General features: G+C 39.2%; 1 protein-coding gene and 1 long non-coding RNA gene across 2 annotated transcripts; one reads left to right on the top strand and one right to left on the bottom strand.

Annotated features, from left to right (window-relative positions):
• Positions 1 to 1,226: 1,226 nt before the first annotated feature.
• BLOC1S5 (biogenesis of lysosomal organelles complex 1 subunit 5) lies at positions 1,227 to 19,667 on the bottom strand. Its single transcript, XM_065052451.1, has 5 exons — positions 19,451 to 19,667; positions 17,885 to 17,967; positions 15,595 to 15,724; positions 11,989 to 12,047; positions 1,227 to 3,290 (listed from the first exon to the last, which is right to left on the bottom strand). The coding sequence occupies exons 1-5, from the start codon at positions 19,569 to 19,571 to the stop codon at positions 3,111 to 3,113; spliced, it is 573 nt and encodes a 190-aa protein (XP_064908523.1). The 5' UTR covers positions 19,572 to 19,667; the 3' UTR covers positions 1,227 to 3,110.
• A 126-nt stretch (positions 19,668 to 19,793) lies between these two features.
• On the top strand, positions 19,794 to 20,745 carry LOC110366318 (uncharacterized). Its single transcript, XR_010470281.1, has 2 exons — positions 19,794 to 19,972; positions 20,325 to 20,745. It is a non-coding gene; the product is annotated as an uncharacterized LOC110366318 (long non-coding RNA).
• The last annotated feature ends 2,270 nt before the right edge of the window (positions 20,746 to 23,015 follow it).

Genomic DNA, 23,015 nt, shown 5'->3' with positions numbered 1-23,015 from the left:
CGTAAAACCAGACGGGCAGAATTTCTAACTTTCCTTCTCAGGCTTCCACTGACACCTACAGGCGAATATTTGTAAATCTCAATATCCACGGGCTTGAGATGGGAAGCTTTTCAGCTCAGGAGTGAGCTATACGTTATTCAATTTATTGCCTGATTATGCCACATACTTGGTATTTGACTACCGAAAAAAAATCCACAGTTTTTGAGGAAAGATTTAACAAGCCATAAATTAAAATATCAGAAGATGAAATGCTCCAGCTGTAATTAAGGAATTTTTCTATAAAAAGTATTACCTAGCATTGAGGGAGAAAGAAACAGAGGAAGAGCAAATGCATCAACTTTCTCTCCGCTAAGATAAAAAAAATCTGATAGGCATTAGATATAAAAGATTCCAAGGAGAACAGCATATATGTTCATTGTTAAAACAAGGCAGTTAAAAAACAAAACAAAACATTAAGTATTTCTTTAGTTCCTCAGTTTGTTATTACTTCTAAATTCAGCCGAAGATTTTATATAGCAGTTCCAAGGAAGATACCCATTTCTTGCTACGTATTCATTAGAATAGAAAGACTAAGAAACTATTCCAGTGATTACATGACATCCAAATCCACTTCCAGTACAATAAACAGCACTAATAGTTAAGCAAAAAGTTCTATGCATAGTCTGGTACAAAGACAGATTTGCAAAACTCACTTGCCACACCAGAAGTTGATTTAAGTGTTGAAGACGCTTTCCAGCTCCTGTTGGAATCCAATGCAAACTTCCATCGAGTTTAACAGGGATTACATACATCTCAAGGTTTTTAAAACAATGAAATTCAGTCATGTAAATATTGCAAGCATAAAGTAAAACACTCCCTTCATGCACCAATGACATAAACCCACCTTTTAAACTATTAGTGTTTGGTTTTGTTTGTTTGTTTGTTTTCCCTTGGGCATTTGGACAGAATAGGTTTTCTTGCAAAGTTGGCAAGTTGCTTCAAAGACAATTAAGCATTTCCAAGTACCTCAAAACCTACAGTGCATCATATGAAAAGAGTGAAAGTCACTGAATAAAATAATTTAGCAATGGATGGTTTTCAGGCAGTCGCCACAATGAATAAGAGTAGGCCAACAAGGAGACACAGACTATGCAGAAAAGAGTTTTCAAAGGCTCTTCAGCATAGAAACAACTTTTCAGCATTAATATTTAGCAGCTTTTCAAAGAATCAGGAGCACACACCCCAGACAATTTTGGAAATACAGCTTTATTTTCCAGTGAATATCCAACTTGCAACACTTGTATCATTGCTTAAGAGCCCTCAAACTGATGAAATACTAAAATTTACAGCTCCAGTGCACAGTTAATTAGATATCTTAATAAAAGTTATCAGTGCAAAAGTAAAAAATAATTCAGTATGCAGTTAAATGCATTTTGTTATAAAGATATTCGGGCTTTGAGCGCATATACATCAAATAATCTGGTAAGATAGAAGCCATCTTCATGCTGTGCTCAAAACAATCAAAACTATTCCAGACCCAGTTCTAAAGACGGGCAAGAACTAACATTTTCTTTTTAAATTAAAGTCTGAGCTTAGTTACCACATTCATCATGGGTACATAAGCTGAAAAATATTACAGAGGTCACCTTCTATTCAAACAGGGGTTGTTCTACAAGAGGCTTTCCTATTTTTCATGTGTGGGATACTTTTGAGACATCTACATTTTTTCCATCCACAGCAGAGAATTAACAGCATTCCAGCGTGCCCCAGTGTCGGCAAATCCTCTTTTCAATCCAGATAGAGTATGATGATTGATGAAGCTGTTTGGCCTACAGTAGTGGGCAGAGCAGCTTGGCAAGAATTCAGTGTTATTGAAAGAAATCTCAAATACTTATTCCATCTCGTCTACTAACTTTAATCACACTATCAACATGCTGCCAGGAACGGAGCCTTGACACCAAGCCATAGACTCAGACAAGCAGCCACTGTTGGCATATTACTGTTGCAAGACAGGTAAAGCGTAAACTCTGTTTATTTTTACCTGTTTCCATTCTATATTGGACACCAGTTAAATTATGGAAAGATATTTCCTGTAGTACCGGTTAGCTTGCAGCAAATTTCATTAAGGTACTGTGTCTCATTTTGCTTGGTTAATGAGCTGATTAAGTTAACTTCTTCAGTTACGCTGGTGTTAACTGCAAGTTGTAAATAAAGGAAAGCAATACAGGAGCTTCACAAACCCCGTTAAGAGTAACAGTTAGTAAGAAAACAGATCAGTACTACAGGCATTTTACCACTAATCTGCTCACTTGTTATGCTGACAAAGAAACAAAAATCTTTCCTCACCTGCCCTATAAAGTTCTGACAAGCTTATCCTAAGTAAACCAACAGCATGGCAAATATTTAAGGTAAATACTGTACTAGCTACGAAGCTAATACAAAGCCTGATATGCTTCTCATGATTACTTTTGAGTTTGTTTTGGCTTTGCTTAGAACAGTGAAGCTTAAAAAGAGAGGTCCAAGACATTTACAGGGCGAGAAAATAAATGGAAGTTGTTGTCCAAGCTCATTTAGCCATTTTTATGTTAGCAAAAACCATTTAGATCTCAACTCCAACTCTCAACCCAAAAGTTGGAATTACAACTGGATTTAAAAGTCTGTAGAGACCTTTCATTGCTGAAGCTTCAAAGTAAAGTATTCCATAAAACAAGTTGGTTTTCCTGAAATCTATGAATGGGAGTTGCAGTTTTCCAAGTGGCTGGAAACTTTTACACCGACTTTTTGGGAAAGGGCTGTGGCTGTACACTGGGATAGCTAATGTTACATTAGTCTCTGTCTTCCCAAATGATACGATGGAAGAGAATTCCAGTTTGCAACTCCCTGAGCTGATGTAGTCACACAAGGTAATTTCCAGTCCCACCTTTCAACAAATGAAGAAATACTGGCATTCCACTTACCCTGAACGAAACAAGCATAGGGAGGCACTTAAGTTGAAAGTATGCAAAACTTTTCTTCCCATACTAAACCTTCTCCTTTTTTCTTCTTTGTTTCAGCTTTCCAAAAGAATCTCAATTCAAGTCAGAAGCAACAGAGTATTGGCACAAACCCAGCATTATTAAAAAAGAAAGGTCTTAAAAAGAAATGTATTTGGCCAGTTCCTTCTCCATCTCAGAATACTGCTCTTTGAGGCGCTCCATAGCTCTTCTGTGCTCTTCATCTACCTCGGCTCGTTTGTTTTGTTGTTCTTTCCTGAATTCCTCCCAGTGGGCTGCGCGCTTCTCTTCACGAGCCATCAGCTTGTCCGCCTCCAGCTGCAAGGACGAAAAGGTAAAGTTTTAAGAATCATTTCCATACAAAACCAGAGGGTTTAATGAGAGCTATACAATGTTATGGTATCAGAGAAACTGGACTTTTCAGTAGAGGAAAGTGAAACAAGCAAGAAAACATACAAAAAGGTGAAATTAAAAATAAAACACTGAATTTTATAAAGTATAGTACATCCAAAACAAATGATAAAATGCCTATGATACCATTAATGTGATAGCACCAGTAACAATGGTGTTTCTATGCTACAGCCTGGTGATAAATAAATAAAAAGACACGTAAAAGTTACTACCTCACTTAGTTCGCTTCTGTTAGTTTCTAAAGATAATTTCTTTTATTATTTGCTCCTCTGATTACTGACAATGTTCGAAGTATTGTAAGAAGCTGATACAAATCCATATTATAACACATTTTCTTTCAAAATGAACTTCTGATTTCAGGAACATAGTATTCAGTGTTTTTAGCCTCTTAGTTATGGAAGGGGGAGGGAAAAACAATCAGCAAATGGACACTGCTTTAATTTTTTTTTTTTTTTAATTTTTTTCCTGCCTTTCTTGTGTTCACATAGAAAGAAGCCGCCTACTGTCACGAAGAGACTCAGAGTCCACTGTACTGAAAGTAACCAAAAGAAAAATAACTTAAATAAAATACAGCTAATTTCTGATTAATTAGTCTTAAAGAACCGACAATCTGCATCTAGTACAAGGAGTACAAGCAGGCCTGTGTTATATATGACAAAAATGCACTGGAAGCATTACACAGTCTGAGTTACAAGGAAAACACCAGGCCCACTATATTTCACATTTGTGAGTGCTAGAAAAAAAATTTTGAGAGTTATGTATGTCTAGTATTTAGAACTAAATACTAAAGAGACTAAAGGATCCACTTCAACACTCAAGACAACACTTGAGATTTCATGTCGAGTACATGCAAACAGAATGCTTCTATGTTTCAAACCAAATTATGATAGTCAATAAAACTCCTATAACTTATATGTCAGTCAATCCTGAAACACATTGTTCCTCTTTTATTGATATTCTCTACTTTCCCCTTGAATGTCTTGTTTGTTGAAATAAATTGTTTTCTACATTCTTGAACACATTTTTAAAACTAGAAACAAACCTAATTTCTATTTTACCACAATGCTTAGATTCAGCGTAGTCATCAGATACTAGTCTTGATGAAAAGCCTTTAATACAAAAAGGAAAGAATGAAATAGAATATAACGAGATAGATATTCTGTGTTTTGAAAACAGCAGTTAGTGTTTCTGCTTTAGCCAGCTAGCTCTCACTGTGACTGTCTTCCTTTATAAATACGTTATTTTTCCCTTCATATTTTCATACTGCTTGGCTTCTAGTAAGTCTGATTTCCTTCACTCTCTGATCTTGAAAAAAGAAATCTAGCTATCTAGAGAGAGCATACACACATTGAATACACATGTCAAAATGAGGCATACTTCTGTGGATTCCTTGCACATGGTATCAACAGTCTGGCCTCCTCCTATTATAGATGCTGAAGTCACAATAAATCTAGGCAATTGTTCTTATAGTTGTTCCATCTTCCAGAATAAGAGAGGATTAATTTTTTATTTTTTTTCCCCCCCTTTTTAAAACATCAGCAATGACTATGTACAGTATTTCTGTGTAGGAACAAATATTATCATACACCTTTAATAGACATCTGGCATTTTTGTCAACTCAAGGCAATGGAAACCCTTTTATGTATTCTTCCACACTCTGTCAGTGCTGCTCTGCAAGATCACATATGGTGGGTTAAAGACACTATTTTGGCCATGCAGCATTTTCTGTACATTGTAACACACATTTTTTGACAGGATGACACAGCAGCTACCCAAACCACACTTCAGCTGGACTAACTCATGGCCCTCACAACATGAACAGTTTGCAAGGAACACGAAACTCATGTTACTACTTTCTATTTTCATTTTCCACTGCACCATTTTTACACCAGGATTTAAATTATTTACCTGGTAAAACAACCAAAGACATTTCTAGAACACGAGATAGCAAAGTTTAGTTTATCTAAAGTCTGCAGTCTAACTCCTTTCTTCTCCCAAAAAACCTCTTGCCTTCCCCTGCTCCATCTTTAGCTTGCTCTGGCACAGGAGAAGGAACGTTGTGAATTAAAGGGATATTAACAGCCAGGCTGTGTATATTGCCTAATCTATGCCTAAATAAACGTGTAAAGAGTTGAGCAGTGAGAAGCAATTGCTCTAAGTACTTAGTCTTTAAATACAAAAAGGCGAGCAGCATTCCACTTAAATAGTAACTAATTCTATAGAGTAAGACTTACTGGAAATAAAGTAACTCCAAATAATTGCAATTTATACCTTGAACAAAAGTAAAAAGTTGCAGATATTAATAAACACTTTAGAAATTAGAAAAATAAAACAAGATATGCTAGAGCAAACAACTAGGAGTGACAAGAAAACCAAGTACAAGACACCAAGGATCTGAATACTGTTTTCACTCCCCCATCCTGGTAACGCTTTGGAAAACCCCACTGTAGAAGCTCAGTGCAAACCTAGGGCACTGCAGCTCCCTCCTTCCTAGAAAAATTCAAACCCAGCTGTTCCCAGCAGCACCTCCAGATCACTGACACTGACAGCTGACGAGTGGCTCTGTTCGTGTGTGCAAGACAGTCATCATCTTGAAACCAATATTCCTGTTCCTACCAGCTGAATAGCTGCATGAGCAGCAAAAATAATGAATTCTTAATGGATGCGTGCCTTAGGATACAGACCATTCCGCCAAAGCATATGTTACAGTGTAAAGTTGCTTCTTATTAGAAGTTAAAGAATCCATGAGGGAGAGACCTGTGAACGCTATAGCTGTGGGATAAACTTCAATGGGCACTTCAGTCTCATTGGGCATCACAGAACAATGAGAGAGAAATCCTGACCAAAGACAGGTTCTTCCTATGCCTGCATCCAACTGCAAGACCCAAGCTACAACAGATACCACCCCTGGAGCAAAGGTGCCAAAAGGTTTCCCCCATCCAAGTCTTCTCCGGTGACTCGTAACAGCTGCTACTGTGGCACAGCCTTTTGCTTAGCAGAACATCACTGACGGTCTCTTGAGGACCCAAGCTCCCACACAAGGACACTGGCACCTAGTGCTCCAGCCACAAAAAGATTCGGTTTCTCAGAACAGAAAAATGACTTTCACAATGCAGCTCTGCAATTACCCTTCAGGTTTGCCCTATATTGTGCTTTCTGACCAAGATGCTTCCTACTCCTACCACATCCTCTTCACCCCCAGTGCTATTAACTTTACTGCTTTATCACACAGGAGGAAAAAACCTAACAAAATCAAGATGCTATGCAAAAAATATTGTGCCCTAACTGTAGTTGCAGCTGTAGCAGAGCTAGAAAACACAGAGGTCCACACAGGTAGATAAACAATCTCTCTTGTTAAATATGCCATTGACAGTAACGAAAAATCTTTAAAATGCAAAGTTTTTCAAGATGTATAGACATCTTGGCATATATTTGTGTTGGTTAATCAAAGTTGCTCTCAAAAAGCAGTTTTCAAAAGTCAGCATAATTACGTATATTAGTGATCTGTAGAGACAATACTGAATGTAATTTACACTATCAATTCATAATTTCCAAAAATTTGTTTTCCAGAAAACAATACACATAGAATTTGATAGTGTGCCTGGCAAATTAATTTCCAGGGTGATTTCATGAAAGTGAGGAAAATAACATCTTCATTTTAAGATAACAGAACTTCAGGTTATTTTCCATTGATTTGTTATTTCGGAAGCTTTCAAATATCATATCAAATTTCTCACTCATCAAGGTCTGACTACTTAAAACCAAAGAAATAACCTCAATCAGTTTAAATATTAATACAAATTGGTGCTGCTTTCTTAAGCATTAGGATCCCTAGTTATAAAGCATTAATTCACTGCACACTTAAACTCATGCTGAGTAGAAAAAGCACGTGAACATCATTTAAGAGGAGCAACCTTTGAAATATATACTTTCTCTTGGTAAATATGAACTGAAAATTGGAACTAAAAAATAAGGCTGTTGGTATCTCCTACAGCTTGCTGACACAAGTATGACAACATTAAGAACAATCAACTTCTAGAGATCTGTATCACCTCAGTGAATGCTTTTTGTGAAGTCCACTTGCAGTAGTAATAAATAACTTCAGATCTGTTGAAAGGAATACTTCTTTATTGTAATGAAAAAGGAACTAATTCCTGCATGTTTGAAAAGGAAAGTACATTTGCATGAGAAAGCAATTATTTTTTTTCCTTTAAAAACAAACAACAAAACCCCACCACATTTGGATAAACAGTAATTCAGTGTTGATTTTCATTATTTTTAAACTTGTAACTTTGCAAGAGCAACCCAACTTTGTAAAATATAAATTGAAATAAATTCTGGCCCATGCAGAGTCAGAAAAAAACTTAAAATGAAATAAAAATTTATACGACTTGCAAATTGGTACCCTGTTTCCCTACCCCAAAAATATGCCCTAGCATAATTTTTCAGGTTTTTTGACGAGGCTCAAAATATAAGCCCTACTCCAAAAAGAAGCCCTAGTTGCAGTTCATTAAAAAAAATTCATTTAAATGGTGTCCAGGCAGCTGTACGTGTAAAAAAGTAAAATTAATTGGCAATAGAATGCAGCAGGACAGACAGACCCTTCACCAAGAAAAGGTGACACCTGACAGACAACTGACAGTTGCCAATGTGCTATGAGCAGGCTACAAGGACAAGAGGTGCTCATTTAAGCAAAGTGCTATTGCTAGACATGAGAAATTGGTACCAATGGTTCTAAAGGAAATAGGAGTCACAAGAAATTCATGACGGAATTCAAGGTTTGGAGAGTTATGATGATGTTCCAGAATGTGATGACATGACTATATTTGAATAAATGTTGATTTTTTGTTCAAGAATAAACACTGACTGTTGTTCATGGAAAAATAAGACACCCTCTGAAAATAAGCCCTAAAGCATCTTTGGAGCAAAAATTAATATAAGACCCTGTCTTATTTTCTGGGAAACAGGGTAATGACTCAAAAAACAGAAACAGGTGAATTTGTGGTTTTGGTTTTGTGTTTTTTGTTTTGGCTTGTTTTTTTTTGGGGGTGTGTGTGTGTGTGTGTCTGTATGTTTTTTGTTGCTGCTGTTGTTCATTCTTCTGTTTCCAGGGCTGCCAACTGGAGAAACCGAAACTTATAGACTAGCAAAATATCACTAAGAACAGCACATGCAAACATGAAAATCAGTATACTTTCATAGAACAATTTTTCAGACGATAGCCTAATTTTAATTCCTACCTTTTGTCATCTCAAATGACTGCTAAAACAAGCAAACAAATCTGTAAAATAAGTAAAACCCCAGTGAAATAGACAGAAGTCTCTTCAAACAGCCTTAATTATAATTTAGAAATAGCACCTAATAAACCAAACACGGGCACCTTAGAAAACATGTAAGTTTCCACTGGTCTCCTCAGACACTCAAGAAGTGTCTAAAAAGTTATTTTGGTATTTAATTTTATAACTATACCAATGCAAGATAACGAAACAGAAGCCAGTATTATGATACCACACCCAGGCTTCAGAACACGACATTTTATTCTTAGGTAAAACCTTTGTAATGTAGAAAAATTGCTGAATGAACTAAAGTGTGTAGACAGATGTACCTGAACCAAGAGGAAGCCTGAGGCAATTCATGGTATCAGTACAAAGGAAATGACCTATAAATTATAATGTTTTAAGCATTAAACAATCCAACACCTCTTGCCATGCTGTAGATTTCTATTTGAACCAAAAAATGGTTAAACTGTCAGCAACAGTATATTATGCTTTAGGCTTTTATTGTGTTACTGACTGGCATTTACTATCATCTACTGCACAGAAAACAAACAAATTTACCCCACCTGAAAAGATCAGCAAGGTAGTACAAATTATATTTCTCCATGACTGTTAATTTCACAAAATTTGGATAATTTGTTTGTTTGTTTAATCTGAGAATCATCTCCTCACCCCCAAACACTCTTAGAACTCCAGCTCTACCCTCCAATAGAGTTTCCAGCTCTGGACCTCACTGATAGAGCTTTTGCCTGTCTTTGATTGCTGGTTACCCATTCTTCCAGCAATTCCGCTTCTGCAAAGAGCATTTTAGTTGTTCTACTGCAAGTTCCTGCAGTCAACCAACCAAACACAAGCCATAGCAAGCTGCTAAACTTCACTTTTCACACACAACCTGAATACTTGGCCTCACTGTCTTTTAGTATAACTACATAAATACAAGAGTTTGGGAAATTCTAACTAAACTGTGTTCATAACAATGCCTATTACATTTATGAGTAGTTGTTTTCTAAGTTATTTAGACATTATTACATTTTCGGCTTTAATCTTCATATAAAAAGATGAAATAAGTTTTGAGTTAAAGTTTCATAATTTGGTTTAGATATAAATCAAAGCTTGTCTAAATTACAAACACAACTATTGCCTTATTAATTCCTGTCCTGGGGATTCCCTTTGGTGTGTTAGCAAGTTTACATATTTTGGCAGTGACATCTTTCGTATTCCTTTTATACCAACATCTAAGTTCAGACATTAGTTATTTGGAAAAAATCTAATCTGCTTATGAAACTATTTTTTCACTCAATAGCACATACTGCTTGAACTTGCATGAAAGGAAAGCCGCCTTGTGTATAGGACAGACTCACATAAGTTGGTTGCATTTATTTCTATCCCTGTTTTATTGTCATTGGTTATGCAAGAACTTAATATTTGTAAAATCATAAAGATTTTCAGTAAACTTTATTCTTAGTATTACTTGGGCTATTTTTCCTAAAACTAAAAAACACAAAGAAAAACCAAACACACATCAGAACCCAAACCAAAAAACCCACCACTTGAGTCAGACACAGGCTTTGAGAAATGCTACCATACCAGTTCACGCCACAGGCAATTCAGAGGTAGGACCATATGGCAAGTGTTAGGGAGCTTCCAGTATAAGCCTGTATCCTTCTACATAAAAATATTTAAAGCAAAAAAAAGAACCCAAAAACTAGTATACAAAACCATGTTTACAACATTTCTTTAAGTCTTCTCTAGTTTCTCCCACAAGCTTAAAGTAATCCACAGCTTGAACTACTAAGTAAATACTACTGATCTGGATGGGCAGACTACTCAACGAGATAGGAGATTCCAAGAATACTTCTTACACTGACACTCCCGTAATCTTAAATTACTTTACACCATAGGTGAGAATACTGTACGGACAACATCGTTTCCCTTTTGTTTCTTGGCTGATACTAGCAGCTGAAAGGAACTGCGAAGTAAAAAAGAATTAGTAAAGCAAATAATCTTAAACCTCATTCTATTCAGCAGAAATTGAATTCATTTCACTGAGGCCTGCTCACACTAATCACTTGACACTAGATCTTACCAAAACCCTCTAATTTTTTCATAACACATGATTTTAGAAAGGAAAAAGTATTTATCCTCAAGTGGCTCCACTATCATGACAATTCTTATCGATAATTCAAAAAAAGTTACCTACCTGATCTGACTCACATTTGGAAAGTTTCAAGCCAAGAAGTTTTACTATACAAGCTTAAAGAAATGCTACAAATCCTGAATACCTCTTAGTATTCCTCCACTGCATATTAAAAAAAACCCAAAGATTGGAAATATACAGCTAATATTTAAAAAAAAAAGAATAGTTACAATTCTTATTGAGTGTTCATTTTATAAGTTATAATTCAAACAGTGGCAGAACTATAAGAATTTCCTACGTAACTTCTCTACCAATATCTATGCTAGTGTTAGACAAAAGCAAACTTTGTCAGGGTTCAGCAGCGTGCTATTCGCACAGTACCAGTATTCAATGGCAACTGGACTGCCCATCTTCATCGATTACTAAAAGGAAAGAAAAACATGACTATCGGCTTACATAAATCAATGTGCAGCCTGTTTCGCGTGATGGCCACACAAATGTCTTTGGTTTTTCTGAACTAAATGATTATAAATAACATTTTGCAAGTCAAAAGATAACACAGGAACACAATCATGAAGGTGTAATGGGAAAACATAAAACTAATTTCTTATATAATTTTCCAAATTTTAGATTCAGAACACATGTATTTCAAATGAGCAAAGTGTAGCCAACTGAAAAGCTTCCAGTGATTCACATGTTCCTATAATATAGTCCTTCATTAAATAACCCATCCACAAGTGAAAAACACACTTCCTTTTCAGCAAGCAATATATATAATATGGTCAATGTTCTTAGCTAACTAGGAAAGATTTACATTTCCATTCTGGTAGGTTAGTAGGTGCTTTTTGTTCCACAGAAAATAATTTTTTTATACTGAAGCTTTCCCTGTTTGTGACAAATATTATAGTCTGAGCTTGGAGGGAAAATAAAGCAAAGGAAATAGAAAAAAATAGTTTCCATACACCAGGAGATTATAGGAAGAGCTAGCAATCCCTTAACTCTGCAGTTGAATACATATATGGTGCTGCAGTATGCATTTTATAAGTGCAGAAATCACCCCAAAAGAAGTTTTACTGAAAGTATATAAAATATACTTTTAAGTTTTGGTGTACTGAAGGCAGACAGACTTGCTGTAGAAGCACAAGACTCTTAGTTAGATCCCATTATAAGAATCTAGCCATCCACCCTTTACCTTCCTCTCTTCATGCTCCCTCTCTTGAAGTCTATGCATCATTTCATTGGCAGCTTGCACTGAAATAACAAATTGCAGTACATCAGTCTGTTGTTCTAAATCAAAGAAACTTGCCTGAAAGGGATTTAAAAGACATGAGGCAGTTGCAAGTCAAAGACTATATTCCACTGTGTCACTTAACTCTGCACAAAAAAGATTTGTCAGAACTTGCTGGAAATGCTTTACACTGATAACTGCATGGGGGTATAACACCAAGTTCAACTCTTGTGCATTCTAGAAGCCAAAAAAAGAAAGGCAGCTATGTCCTCTTGTGCCCATACTCCTTAGTGTTGCTGATGAGCTAGAGTGTACTGCTCAGCACCTCAGAAGACAGGAAAAAACCCTCAAATCACTAACCAGAAACAGGTGACCAGGCTCTATGTTTAGTTGAGTTTTTTTTTTTTATTTTTCCCCCTATCAAATGTAAGAAGTGACTTAGTATAAATGATATACACAGAGAACATCTTTATGATGGTGCCAGTCTCTTCTCTTGTGAGACTAAGCCTAGGAAAATTTCTCAATGGAAACAGGAAAAAAACCTGCATAGGAAAACAGTTCCTAACTTATTTAACACTTAACGCAGATTAAATAAACTAATTTTCCCAAAGCAGACATTTCTCCCACTAATGCATCCTAGTACTGAGAAATACTGTACATCATCTTAAAGCTGGTGACTTCTCACACCAGGAGGCAGCCCTCGTAGCTGATGAGGAGCTGGGAGCACCGTGAACTGGAAGATCTCTGCTGGCTGACTCCGAGCCACTCAGGACCATTAGAAGACAGTTGCAAGTGACAGCTATAGCAGACTCCCTACAGCAAAGGATGGAGGCTCCCAATCTGTTCATGTGATTTGTCTGTCATCTAGAGAGGCTTGCCAGGATGTTGCAGAGAGGCTACTGAGGCTTGGACTGGTGTTCTTCCACGTAGACACCAGTGGTACCCAGGGTGACCTGCGAAATATCAGGAACGACTACAGGGATCTGGGTGCAACGGTCAAAGGCACATCGGGGTTCAGGTAATATTCTCCTCAACCTTCCTGGTGACGGGGACTTGATGGATCTTTGGGGTTAAAAGCTAGTTGCACAGTTGGTGTTGGCAGCAGGGGCTAGTTTCTACAATCATGAAACCCATTCTGAGCATCAACGGTTGCTTGGAAGAGATGGGATCTACCTGATTAAACAGGGTGAAAGTATCTTTGCCAACAGGCTGGCCAGCCTAGTAGGGACAGCTTTAAACTAGAAATGACAGGTGAGGGAGTGAAAAAAAACCAACAAACAAACAAACATAGCACCCTTTCCACAGATCACCTCCTCCAAGCTCAAAAAAGGTCCATTCCAACCAGTAGGTAATCAACAGAGGGAGCAGGAGATCTGCATGGATGAACAAGGAATTTCTAACAGAATGGAGACTTAAAAAGGAAGTATACAAGAGGTGGAAGCATGGGTAGGTGAGCCAGGAGGAATATAGAGTTGCTGTATGATCATGCAGAGACGGGGTTAGAAAAGTCAAGGCTGATCTGGAGTTGGATCTGGCAAAAGATGCGAAGGGCAACATGAAAGGAGTCTACAAGTACGTAAACAGCAAAAGGAAAACTAGGGAAAATACACGTCCTCTGCTGAGAGGGGCAGGAGAGCTGGTGACAAAGAACATGGAAAAGGCCAAGGTATTCAATGCCACCTTTCCTTAGACCTTACCATAAAGACCAGGCTTCAAGAACCCCAGGCCCCTGAGAGAGAGGAAAGTTTGAAGCAAAGACAACTTACCCTTGGTGGAGGAGGATGAGCTTAGGGAACACTTAAACCAGCTGGAAATATTTGAGTCCACAGGGCCTCACAGGTTGCATTCATGAGTGCTGAGGGAGCTGCCTGATGTCACTGTAAGGCCACTCTCTCTCTCCCTCTCTCTGAAAAATCACTGCAACTGGGAAAGGTTCCTGAAGACTGGACTCCGACCCTTAAGAAGGGCAGAAAGGAAGATCTAGGGAACTACTGGCCAATAAGCCCACCTCAACCCTGGGAAAGGTGATGGAAAAAATCCTTCCGGAAGCATTTCAAAACACATGAAGGGGATGAAGTCATCAATAGTAGTCTGCATGAATTTATGGATGGGAAAACATCCTTAACTGGCCCAACAGGTCTTCTACAATGCAGTGACTAGCCTGACAGATGAGGGGAAAGCAGACAATGTTGTTTACCTCAGTTTCAGTAAGGCTTTTGACAGTGTCTCCTCTAACACCCTCATAGACCAGCTAACAAAGTATGCATTAGGTAAGTGGACAGTGAGGTGGACTGAAAATTGGCTGAGCAGCCCAGCCTAGAGCCTGCGATCAGCAGCACCAAGTCAAGTTGGAAGCAAGTCACCAGTGGTTTACCCCAGATGTCAGCACAGCAGCCGATACTGTTTAACATCTTCATCAGTGACCCAGATGCTGGAGCAGAGTGCGTCCTTAGCAAGTTTGCAGACGATACAAAACCAGGAGGAATGACTGACAGATTATATGGTTGTGCTGTCATTCAGAGGGACCTTGAGCAACTGGAGAATTGGGCTGAGAGGAATCTTTTGAAGTTCAACACAGGGAAATGACAAGTCCTGCATCTGGGGAGAAATAATCCCAGGCAGAAACACACACTGGTGACCAATAACACAGCCTTGCAGCAAAACAAAGTGGCCAAGAGCATTCTGGGCTGCATTAGGAAAAGCATTGCCAACAGGTCAAGGGAGGTGATTCCTCCTCTCTGCTCAGTGCTGGTGAAGCTGCACGTGTGGTAGCGTGTCCACTTCTGGGGTCCCCAGTAAATGAAAGAGATGGACTCACTGGAGTAAGTCCAGCACATGGATGACTAAGGGAGTAGAGTATGTCTCATATGAGGAGAGGCTCAGACTGTTCAGCCTGGAGAAAAGAAGGCCCAGGCAGGATCTCATCAATGTGAATAAATATCTGATTGAAGGGAATAAAGATGAGAGACCCAGAATGTTTACGACAGTGCTCACTGACAGGACAAGAGGCAGCAGGTACAAACTGAAATACATGAGAATTTATCTGAACACAAGAAAACACTTTTTTCCAGTGAGAGTGGTCAAACACTGGCATAGGGTGCCCAGAGAGGTTGTGGAGTCTCCATCAGCAGAGATATTCGAAACTCAACCAAACATAGCCCTGGTCAACTAGGTCTATCTGCCCTTGCCTGCACAGTGATGTTGGATAAAATGACCTCCAGAGGTCCCTTCCCACCTCGACTGTTCCGTGACTTTACTACTAATGATCTATTGTACAGCTGACCATTAGAAAGTCAGGTAGTACTCCATTCAGAAGGCATTAGAACATATGCATTAATTGCATAGCTAAACTTTAAGTTTCAAATATTTTCCTGCTATCGTTTTATGTGCATAGAGCATTATCTACCATTTGTAATTCTGCCAGATGCCATATAAATAAGTTATATGAGATTAAATGCTTATTCAACATGTTATACATAAAATATAACAAAACCCACACACTGGCATGTTTTGACTACATAAATGTGGCAGCTAAAGCTATACAGCCAGAATAAGAAGCAATGTGCTTACATCTCTTGAATATTTCATTCAAATTGCCAGGCATGGCCTGCTCACACTTAGGAAGAACATGTTCATTTGTTTCAAAGATTGTGTTCTTTAGATTTTCAAGTACTCGTAGTTCTCGGAGGCCCCGTTTTTCCTGCCAGAAGAAATGAAAGAAAATGAGTGGCTAAGAAGGAATTCTACTTTCCAAAATAAGATAGTTTCCCAGTTGGTAAACAGATATCTTTAACTCAAAGACTAAACCATTTTCTATCAAAGTGTTACTCTATTTATTTAGCACAATTGACAAAATTAGTCTTGTGAAAAACTAATGCTTCACAATGAAATACAGTAATACTTTGAATGACAATTCTAGCCTTTATGAGAAAAGTCAGTATTTACTAATTAAAACACTGTGTGGAAAAAATGTGCAGGTTTGTATAGATAATCTAGAGCAGTGATGCCAAACTCATTTTCACCCGGCGCCACATCAGACAATCTTTGAAGGCAACCGCGAGGCTGATGTGGTGCCTAGTGAAAATAAGTTTGACAGCCCTCATCTACAGGATATCAAAAACAGCAGAGAGAAACAGAGCTTGAAAGTATTACATTTTGTAACTCAGCTGTTACAGAGAAATAATACAGCAGTGATTTTGCTTGCTTGATGTCTGACCTTCCAGATATAGCATGGTATGAAGTTAAAACAATGCAAGTAAAATTGTTTTTACTGAAGTAATGCATTGAAGTCAACATAACACAGCTGACTAAAGAGGCAGCCCTTCTTCTGGCTCACTGCTGATCATGATTAACTAGATGAAGAACAAGCTTTGCTTTATTGTTCTGAAGCTATGGCACTACTTCCACTCTAAATTTCACCTGTACTTTCCTTTAGATAATGAAAAAAATTCTGAAATCTGCTGCAGGCTGCTGCCTGCCCCCTTCCCCTTCTTCAGAGTTATGAGTACAAATACACACAAGCATTCCTGCACTTAAAGTTGCTAATCATAATGCAATTCTAGATGATAAAAAAAACGCTTCAGCACATGAAGTGGGCAACTGGATCACCACGCCCCATTTTAAAACTTCACAGAGGCACAGACAAGTAAAGCTGCGTAAGTAAACAGGTTCCCAGCTTCCTGAATGCAAACCTACATTCTTCACTAGATGCTGATCACTGAAAGAAGGAGCTTACACCCTACTACAACGAAAAAAATATCTGATGTCTCAAAGTCAGAAACGTGTGTATTTTTTTGAAGAAATTCTAAGTTGCAAAAATGTAAATAATTCTCTGGTTTTGCCAAAAAAAGATCTAATCTATGAAATTTGTCTAAGAAATACAACCAGACTTTGGGTACAATGACAGAAATATATGAATTATAATTATAAACACATGAGTTATAATTCTGTGACTGAGTTTAAAATTTTCCTTTCTATGAAAAACCATGTGAAATTATTTACTCTATCCTCTAACTTATATAGAAAAGTTTAGTTCACATACTTCTTTTGTACAGAGACAAATGAGACGTTCTTGAAATATTAGCTATGGGGTGGGGGGAAGACATTTTAATGTCATTTTTCATAAAAAACAGCTCTGCACACTACAAGTTTGAGGCATAACTGTATTTTCAGGACTAACGTTAAGATTTTAAATTCCGATTTCTGTAGAAATGAAAATCGACTTTGAAATAGCCTTTTGTTGACACAAGATTCTACTTTTCTAAACTTTTGCTGCCATCTTGTGGAAACCATATTACACTTCCCAAGCAAATTTGGATATAAACACTTTTACACCTTCGGTACTTCAGCCTTATCTGCAGCCAATCAGAGAACATTCATTCCATTTTTAATGATTTTCTCATTTTGCATAAATTGTTGCTCTTCTCTTCTAGAAGTATTATTTTCTTTCACAGAACAAAAATTAAAGCAAAATTAAATCACAGCTATGCCAGCTGAGGCAGAAAGCAGTTTCTTAGTCAAATGTGAACCTGTATCAGCCAACAATATTTTCCTTAAACCAACTAGATTTCTGTAATACATCAGAATTACATCACTCCCCTACATCAATATTCTTGCCAGACTTTCACAGGAAAAATATTTGTGACCCCTTCAAAACTTTTTAAATAAAAAGACTTAAATTACTGCCTTGTTTACTAAAGTTGTAGCTATATACTATAGGTGCGTTATTTTTGGCAAGAAATACACGTCAAGTGTTTTGGAAGAAAATTACATACATATTATAATCTCTAAAAAGATGCTAACGCTGTTTAAGGTCTCAGATTCTGAAAACTACAGCACCCAGTAATATACAAATACTTACTTCAAATTCTTTAACAAAGTAACGTATTTCTCCCTGAATTACTGGTCTGTGATCCAGTAGTCTTGAATAGATTTCCCCAACATCTAGAAGATTAATGAAAGTCAAATTTTTAGTTTTTCTCTCACACTACATACTAAGCCAAACGACACCAGGTAGCACAACATACTTGCAATGCAATAGGCACTACTGCTCACCAAATACATGCAAAATCAGAAGAGCACCACAATAACATTTGTAGGCTGCTCTACCTAATCAGGGAACTAGTGGTTTAGATAAAATGCAATGAAACAATGTTTTAGGTGCCATAGACACCTTTCTGTGAAACATTCTCCTCTGTTTCTCAGCACCCTGTGTTTCAGTCCTCTTCAGTACAGCTTCCGTATCTGACTGTTAACGGTGGTAAAAACTGGATGCAGAGCAGAACTAAAGGCTACAGCTCAACAGAGATTCACAGTTTAGGATATGGGAGTTTTCTGCAGTGAAAGACAAGAAGAAAGCTCACTACCAAGGAAGCCTGCTAGCATTTTTTTTGTATTCCAGGGTCAAATATTTAAAAAAGATAGTTTCCCAGTTAGTAAACAGATATCTTTAACTCAAAGACTAAACCATTTTCTATTAAAGTGTTACTCTATTTATTTAGCACAATTGACAAAATTAGTCTTGTGAAAAACTAATGCTTCACAATGAAATACAGTAATACTTTGAATGACAATTCTAGCCTTTATGAGAAAAGTCAGTATTTACTAATTAAAACATTGTGTGGAAAAAATGTGCAGGTTTGTATAGATAATCCAGAGCAATGATGCCAAACTCTAGAGCAGTTTGATGCCTCAAACTTACTCTTGAGGAAGAGTATTAACAACATAAATATACCTATAAAATAGTCTTGGCTATCACAAATTTTAAAAAAGCCTACTCAATTTAAAAGCAATCTGATTTAAAGAAATTTAAAGAAATATACATTGTAGTTCAAAGAAGCACTTTAAACTGATGCTGAACTGGCGGTATCATCTGAAAAACAGTCCAACTTTTTCTCCTGTCTATTCCCGCCTGTCTGCTGCACCGATGAGGATTTCTTCAGCAACCTGAATCTCACCCCATTCCAGAAACAAAGCGCTGAACGATGACTTCAAATTGGGGAAACAACACGGTTACAGTAAACAAAGCGCAGGCTAAACCACTTCCAAGTTTGAACGCTTCTGTTTACAGGTTAACTAGGGCAAAACACGGGTGCTTAAGTGAACAAGGCACAAGAGGTTCCCAGTGGCGAGGACTCAGCTTCCCGAAACAAAGCCACGCAGCTACCCGAGTGTCAAACCAATAAATAGGTTAAAATAAAGCCCTCTGAGCTTCTCAGGAGCCTCACGTCGCACTTGGTGGCGCCGCGGAGGGCCGGGGAGCGGCTGAGGGGCCCGGCATCGCCCGTCTGGGCCGGGACACCCCGCCCCGCTAAGGGGACGCGCTTCCCCCGGGCCCGGCAGCCCCTCAGCGCCCACCCCGCCCGCGCACCCTGGGCTCGGCCACCGCAGGGACTCGCTACCGAGCCGGGCCGGTCCCGCTCCTCACCCTTTATGATGGGCTGAATCGGGGATCCGGCCGCCAGCGTCTCCCGCTTCCTGTCGCTGGGGGGCGGCGGCGGCGGGGCCGCCCCGCTCCGGCCGGGGGACGCGGGGCCACCCTCGCTCATAGCGCCCAGCGCCCCGGCTCCGGCGGCGGCCCGCGGGCAGCCCGGGCCCTTCCCCGCCCGCCGAACTTCCGCCTCGCCTCGCCCCGCCGCCTCGGTGTGAGGTCATCGCGGCGCGCCCGCCGCCTCGGCGGCCGTTGCTGCGGTAACGGTGGCGGGACGGGCCGGGCCGGGCCCGGCGGCGCCCGCCGAGCTGCGCTGGGGAGGAGGATTTTCACACGGCCGCGGAGACAACCAACCCAACGAACCGAGCAGACAAAAGCCCGCCGAAACAAAACAGGGATTGCTTGCTTGCTTGTTTGTTGGGTTTTGTTTCAGCAGAAGAGATGAGTGTTCAGATAAATCAGTTTGATTCTGGGTGTTGAGAACGCGAATAGCCACTGTTGGACTTGTGGTCTACAAAAGTTAAGAGCAGAAGTTTTTTAGTAACTATTAACAAACAAACAAACAAGGCAAAAAGTACTTAAAAGCTCCATAGGTTTCTTTTAAAACCATTCAACAGCGTCAGGGTATTTTCAACATACTTCCCTCCCCCCCTTCCCCCAAATCACAGTATATTGACTTTCTTTTAGTGTTGTATATTTGTTTGTTGGGGGGGTTGTTTTGTTTGTTTGTGGTGTTGTTGCTGGTATGTTCGTTTCTTTGTTTGTTTTCCCATGCTACACATACTCAATAGAACAGCTTGATCTGCCTTTAGGTCATTACATCTATTGTTTTATTTATTTAGATATTCTAACACATTCTTTGTACTTGCAGTTCATACCCTGCGCTATTTGGTGCCTGTGGTAAATGAAGGAAGAACTGGACCACTAATTCAGCTAAAGCTGCTACGACCGACAGTGTCGTGACCTGGAAAAAGCCACTTGAGCTGGAACAATTCCTGGTTTATTAGTAGAACACAGGAGTAGTAGTATTTCTTTGTTAGAAACTAGTTCTGCCCATGTTGTATTCTGCAAAACTTTTATAAGTAAAAGCAATTGCCTGGCTGAGGAACATAAAACAAACTTTTAATGTTTTAAATTGTATGAAGCTATTATGACACTCACAAAATGATCCTATTATTAAATTGTGTCACACCATCAAAGCTCAGAAACTGTTCACTGAAATCGCTATAATTTTTTTGACAATACTTCTAAACTCAGCCTTGAGAATGAGTGAACTAGTTTTGCTGAAATGCTTTCTCCCAAATCAGTCAAAATATGGTTACAATCTGAATAAATAATAAATGAACCTTACATTGGCAAGTGTTGAATGCTTCGGCAAACATTATTAAATTCAGTATAAACATAACCCAAAATAGTTTTTCATTCCTTCACTGTTACATAGTTTGCAAATACTAAGTTAAATAGACAATAATTAACACAGAAAAAAAAATACTGTTCCCTTTCACATATCTTTTTGTCCCCCAAAGTAACCACCTCTTGCAATCTATAGATTAGTATTTACATTTTTCCACTCTGCTCTAAAGTACGTACACACTTGACAATCACTAATAAATGGCATTAGTGCTCATATATTAGTAATATTTGGAGGACATTCCAGCTGGCTTAAGGATCACTAGTAATGAGGGATAGAATTGTTCAAATGTTAATTTTATTCCCTTCCAGTGTAGCTGCCATCCTTTGCTAGTCTCTCTCTCAGAGAAGTTATTTCCCCCTCTAAGCCCTGCACTCCAGCTCTCTTTTTATTTACTAAGGAGGAAACCCTGTGGCGAAGGGGGTTTATAACTACTGCATTTCTAGGAAAGATTTTTTACATCACGAGTAATGTCAGGTTCAGAATTACGGGACTGCAACAACGGCAAATCCTGTGGCAGATAAGTGCATTGGTTTCTAGGATTTCTGTCCTGAAACCATTTCTCCTCTTTGTTTCAGGACTGTTTGCTTTGTTTTTTTTTTTTTTTTTTTTAAAGGAATATGCTTTATTTGCTGCATTTATGCAGTTTTTTGTTCTCCCCGGCTTACACTCACTGCCCTGTCAAGCTTATTCTCAAAACATATTTAAAAAAATTAAGGAAGACTTAAAGAGGTGATGGCTATAAAAAGACAATACTTGCGGAGCCCCTAACCTGTCAGTTTGTAGGAAGTAGTGATCAAATCACAAAAACATGGAAACAGCTATGGCTTGGAGCATGAAAATCAACATATGTAGTCATCATGTATTTTTTTGGAAGCTGGGCTAAACAACCTCTGTCACTTTTGCCGTGCAACGGAACCCGCTTTCTCTTTGAGGGATCACCCTGCCACTCCCCATTAGCGTCAGCCACACTCCAAATTGCAAAGATCTCAGGCTGACTGTGCCGAGTCCTGTCATTTCCCCCACGGGCTGTCTGGCGACGATAATCCACTAAAGGATTGTTTCCTCCCAGTGGCGGGGTCCGAGTCAAACGTTGGCAACAGGCAGGGAAACCCAAACCTGTTGAGGCAGACGTCTGCCCGGACAGAAGGAATCGGAGCGATGGACCCTTAAGAGGGCAAGGCGGGGGGAGGATGGACAGGCTTTGCGCCAGCAGAATAATTCCATGGGCTGCACCCGAGATGCGGGACTGAGGCCGCCATCATTATGGCTGGAAGTTTGCAGGCTGCGATGCCGGCCAAAGCGGGCCCCAGGCTGGGCTGTTTGGAGGAGGTGCCTTGTCAGATTAGCCGTGCGGCCGCTGTATTTGATGCTCGAGCTGGACGGACAGGCCTGCCAGGCAGAAACTGCTCAGGCAGATGATGCCAGGGAGGACAAAAATTATCCAGCGCCAAGACTAAGAAGACAGATGACACCCAGCAGGAGCAGCAAGCCAAATCTGCAGAATCCACAATGCAGCTGGCTAGCCTCGGGCTACCTGCCTCTTTGAAGTGGAATAGACATCACCGACGAGCTGTCAAATTAGATCACCAGCCTGGAAACGCTGAAAAAGGTTTAGTTCTTCCAACGGAGAAGGGAAAGTTTAATAGATGAAAATCTTCCTAAAGGGGCCAAGGTAATGTGGGAGGAGAAAGGGGAATCCTTCAGATGCAACAACAATGAAAAATTACTCACCATGCCTGCCTGCTGAGCAAGAGATGGGACGCACGGTGTTCTGCAGAGGCTGTATTCACCACCAGAACCAAAAATAAAGGCCATGCCTGCAGGAACGTGCACAGAGCAGCAACAAGTAATCCTTGCTACAAAATCGATTCCCCTTCCCTCCAAATCTGTGGTATCTTGATATGTCACCCTGGAGCTGGGCTCTGAAGTACTATAATACTCAAGATGTGCAGCAGCGGGATACAAAGACCCAGCCTGAATCCAACAGCTCGGCGCAGCAGAGGCACACAATGGCATCTCCCCTCACACATCTTTTGCAATAACATCCAAGCACAAAAAAATGTGTGAAATACAACTCAGTTTCGATAAATCCAGAATAAAAATTAAGATTACCAAGTGAGTAAACATGTGCTAAGGTGTATGGTGAAT

Source organism: Columba livia, chromosome 2 (genome assembly GCF_036013475.1).
Source record: "Columba livia isolate bColLiv1 breed racing homer chromosome 2, bColLiv1.pat.W.v2, whole genome shotgun sequence".
NCBI lineage: Eukaryota > Metazoa > Chordata > Aves > Columbiformes > Columbidae > Columba > Columba livia.
Note: the sequence above shows the minus strand (reverse complement) of the source record. Positions and strands in the feature narration are given on the sequence as shown.

What these genes read in the sequence shown, in the direction of transcription:
- BLOC1S5 (XM_065052451.1), bottom strand. Translation starts at nt 19,571, where the DNA reads ATGAGCGAGGGTGGCCCCGCGTCCCCCGGCCGGAGCGGGGCGGCCCCG. An exon ending in ACTTTGTTAAAGAATTTGAA is followed by an intron (nt 15,725 to 17,884) that starts GTAAGTATTTGT and finishes TTCTTCTGGCAG; the next exon opens with GAAAAACGGGGCCTCCGAGA. An exon ending in GGGAGCATGAAGAGAGGAAG is followed by an intron (nt 3,291 to 11,988) that starts GTAAAGGGTGGA and finishes TCGTCCTTGCAG; the next exon opens with CTGGAGGCGGACAAGCTGAT.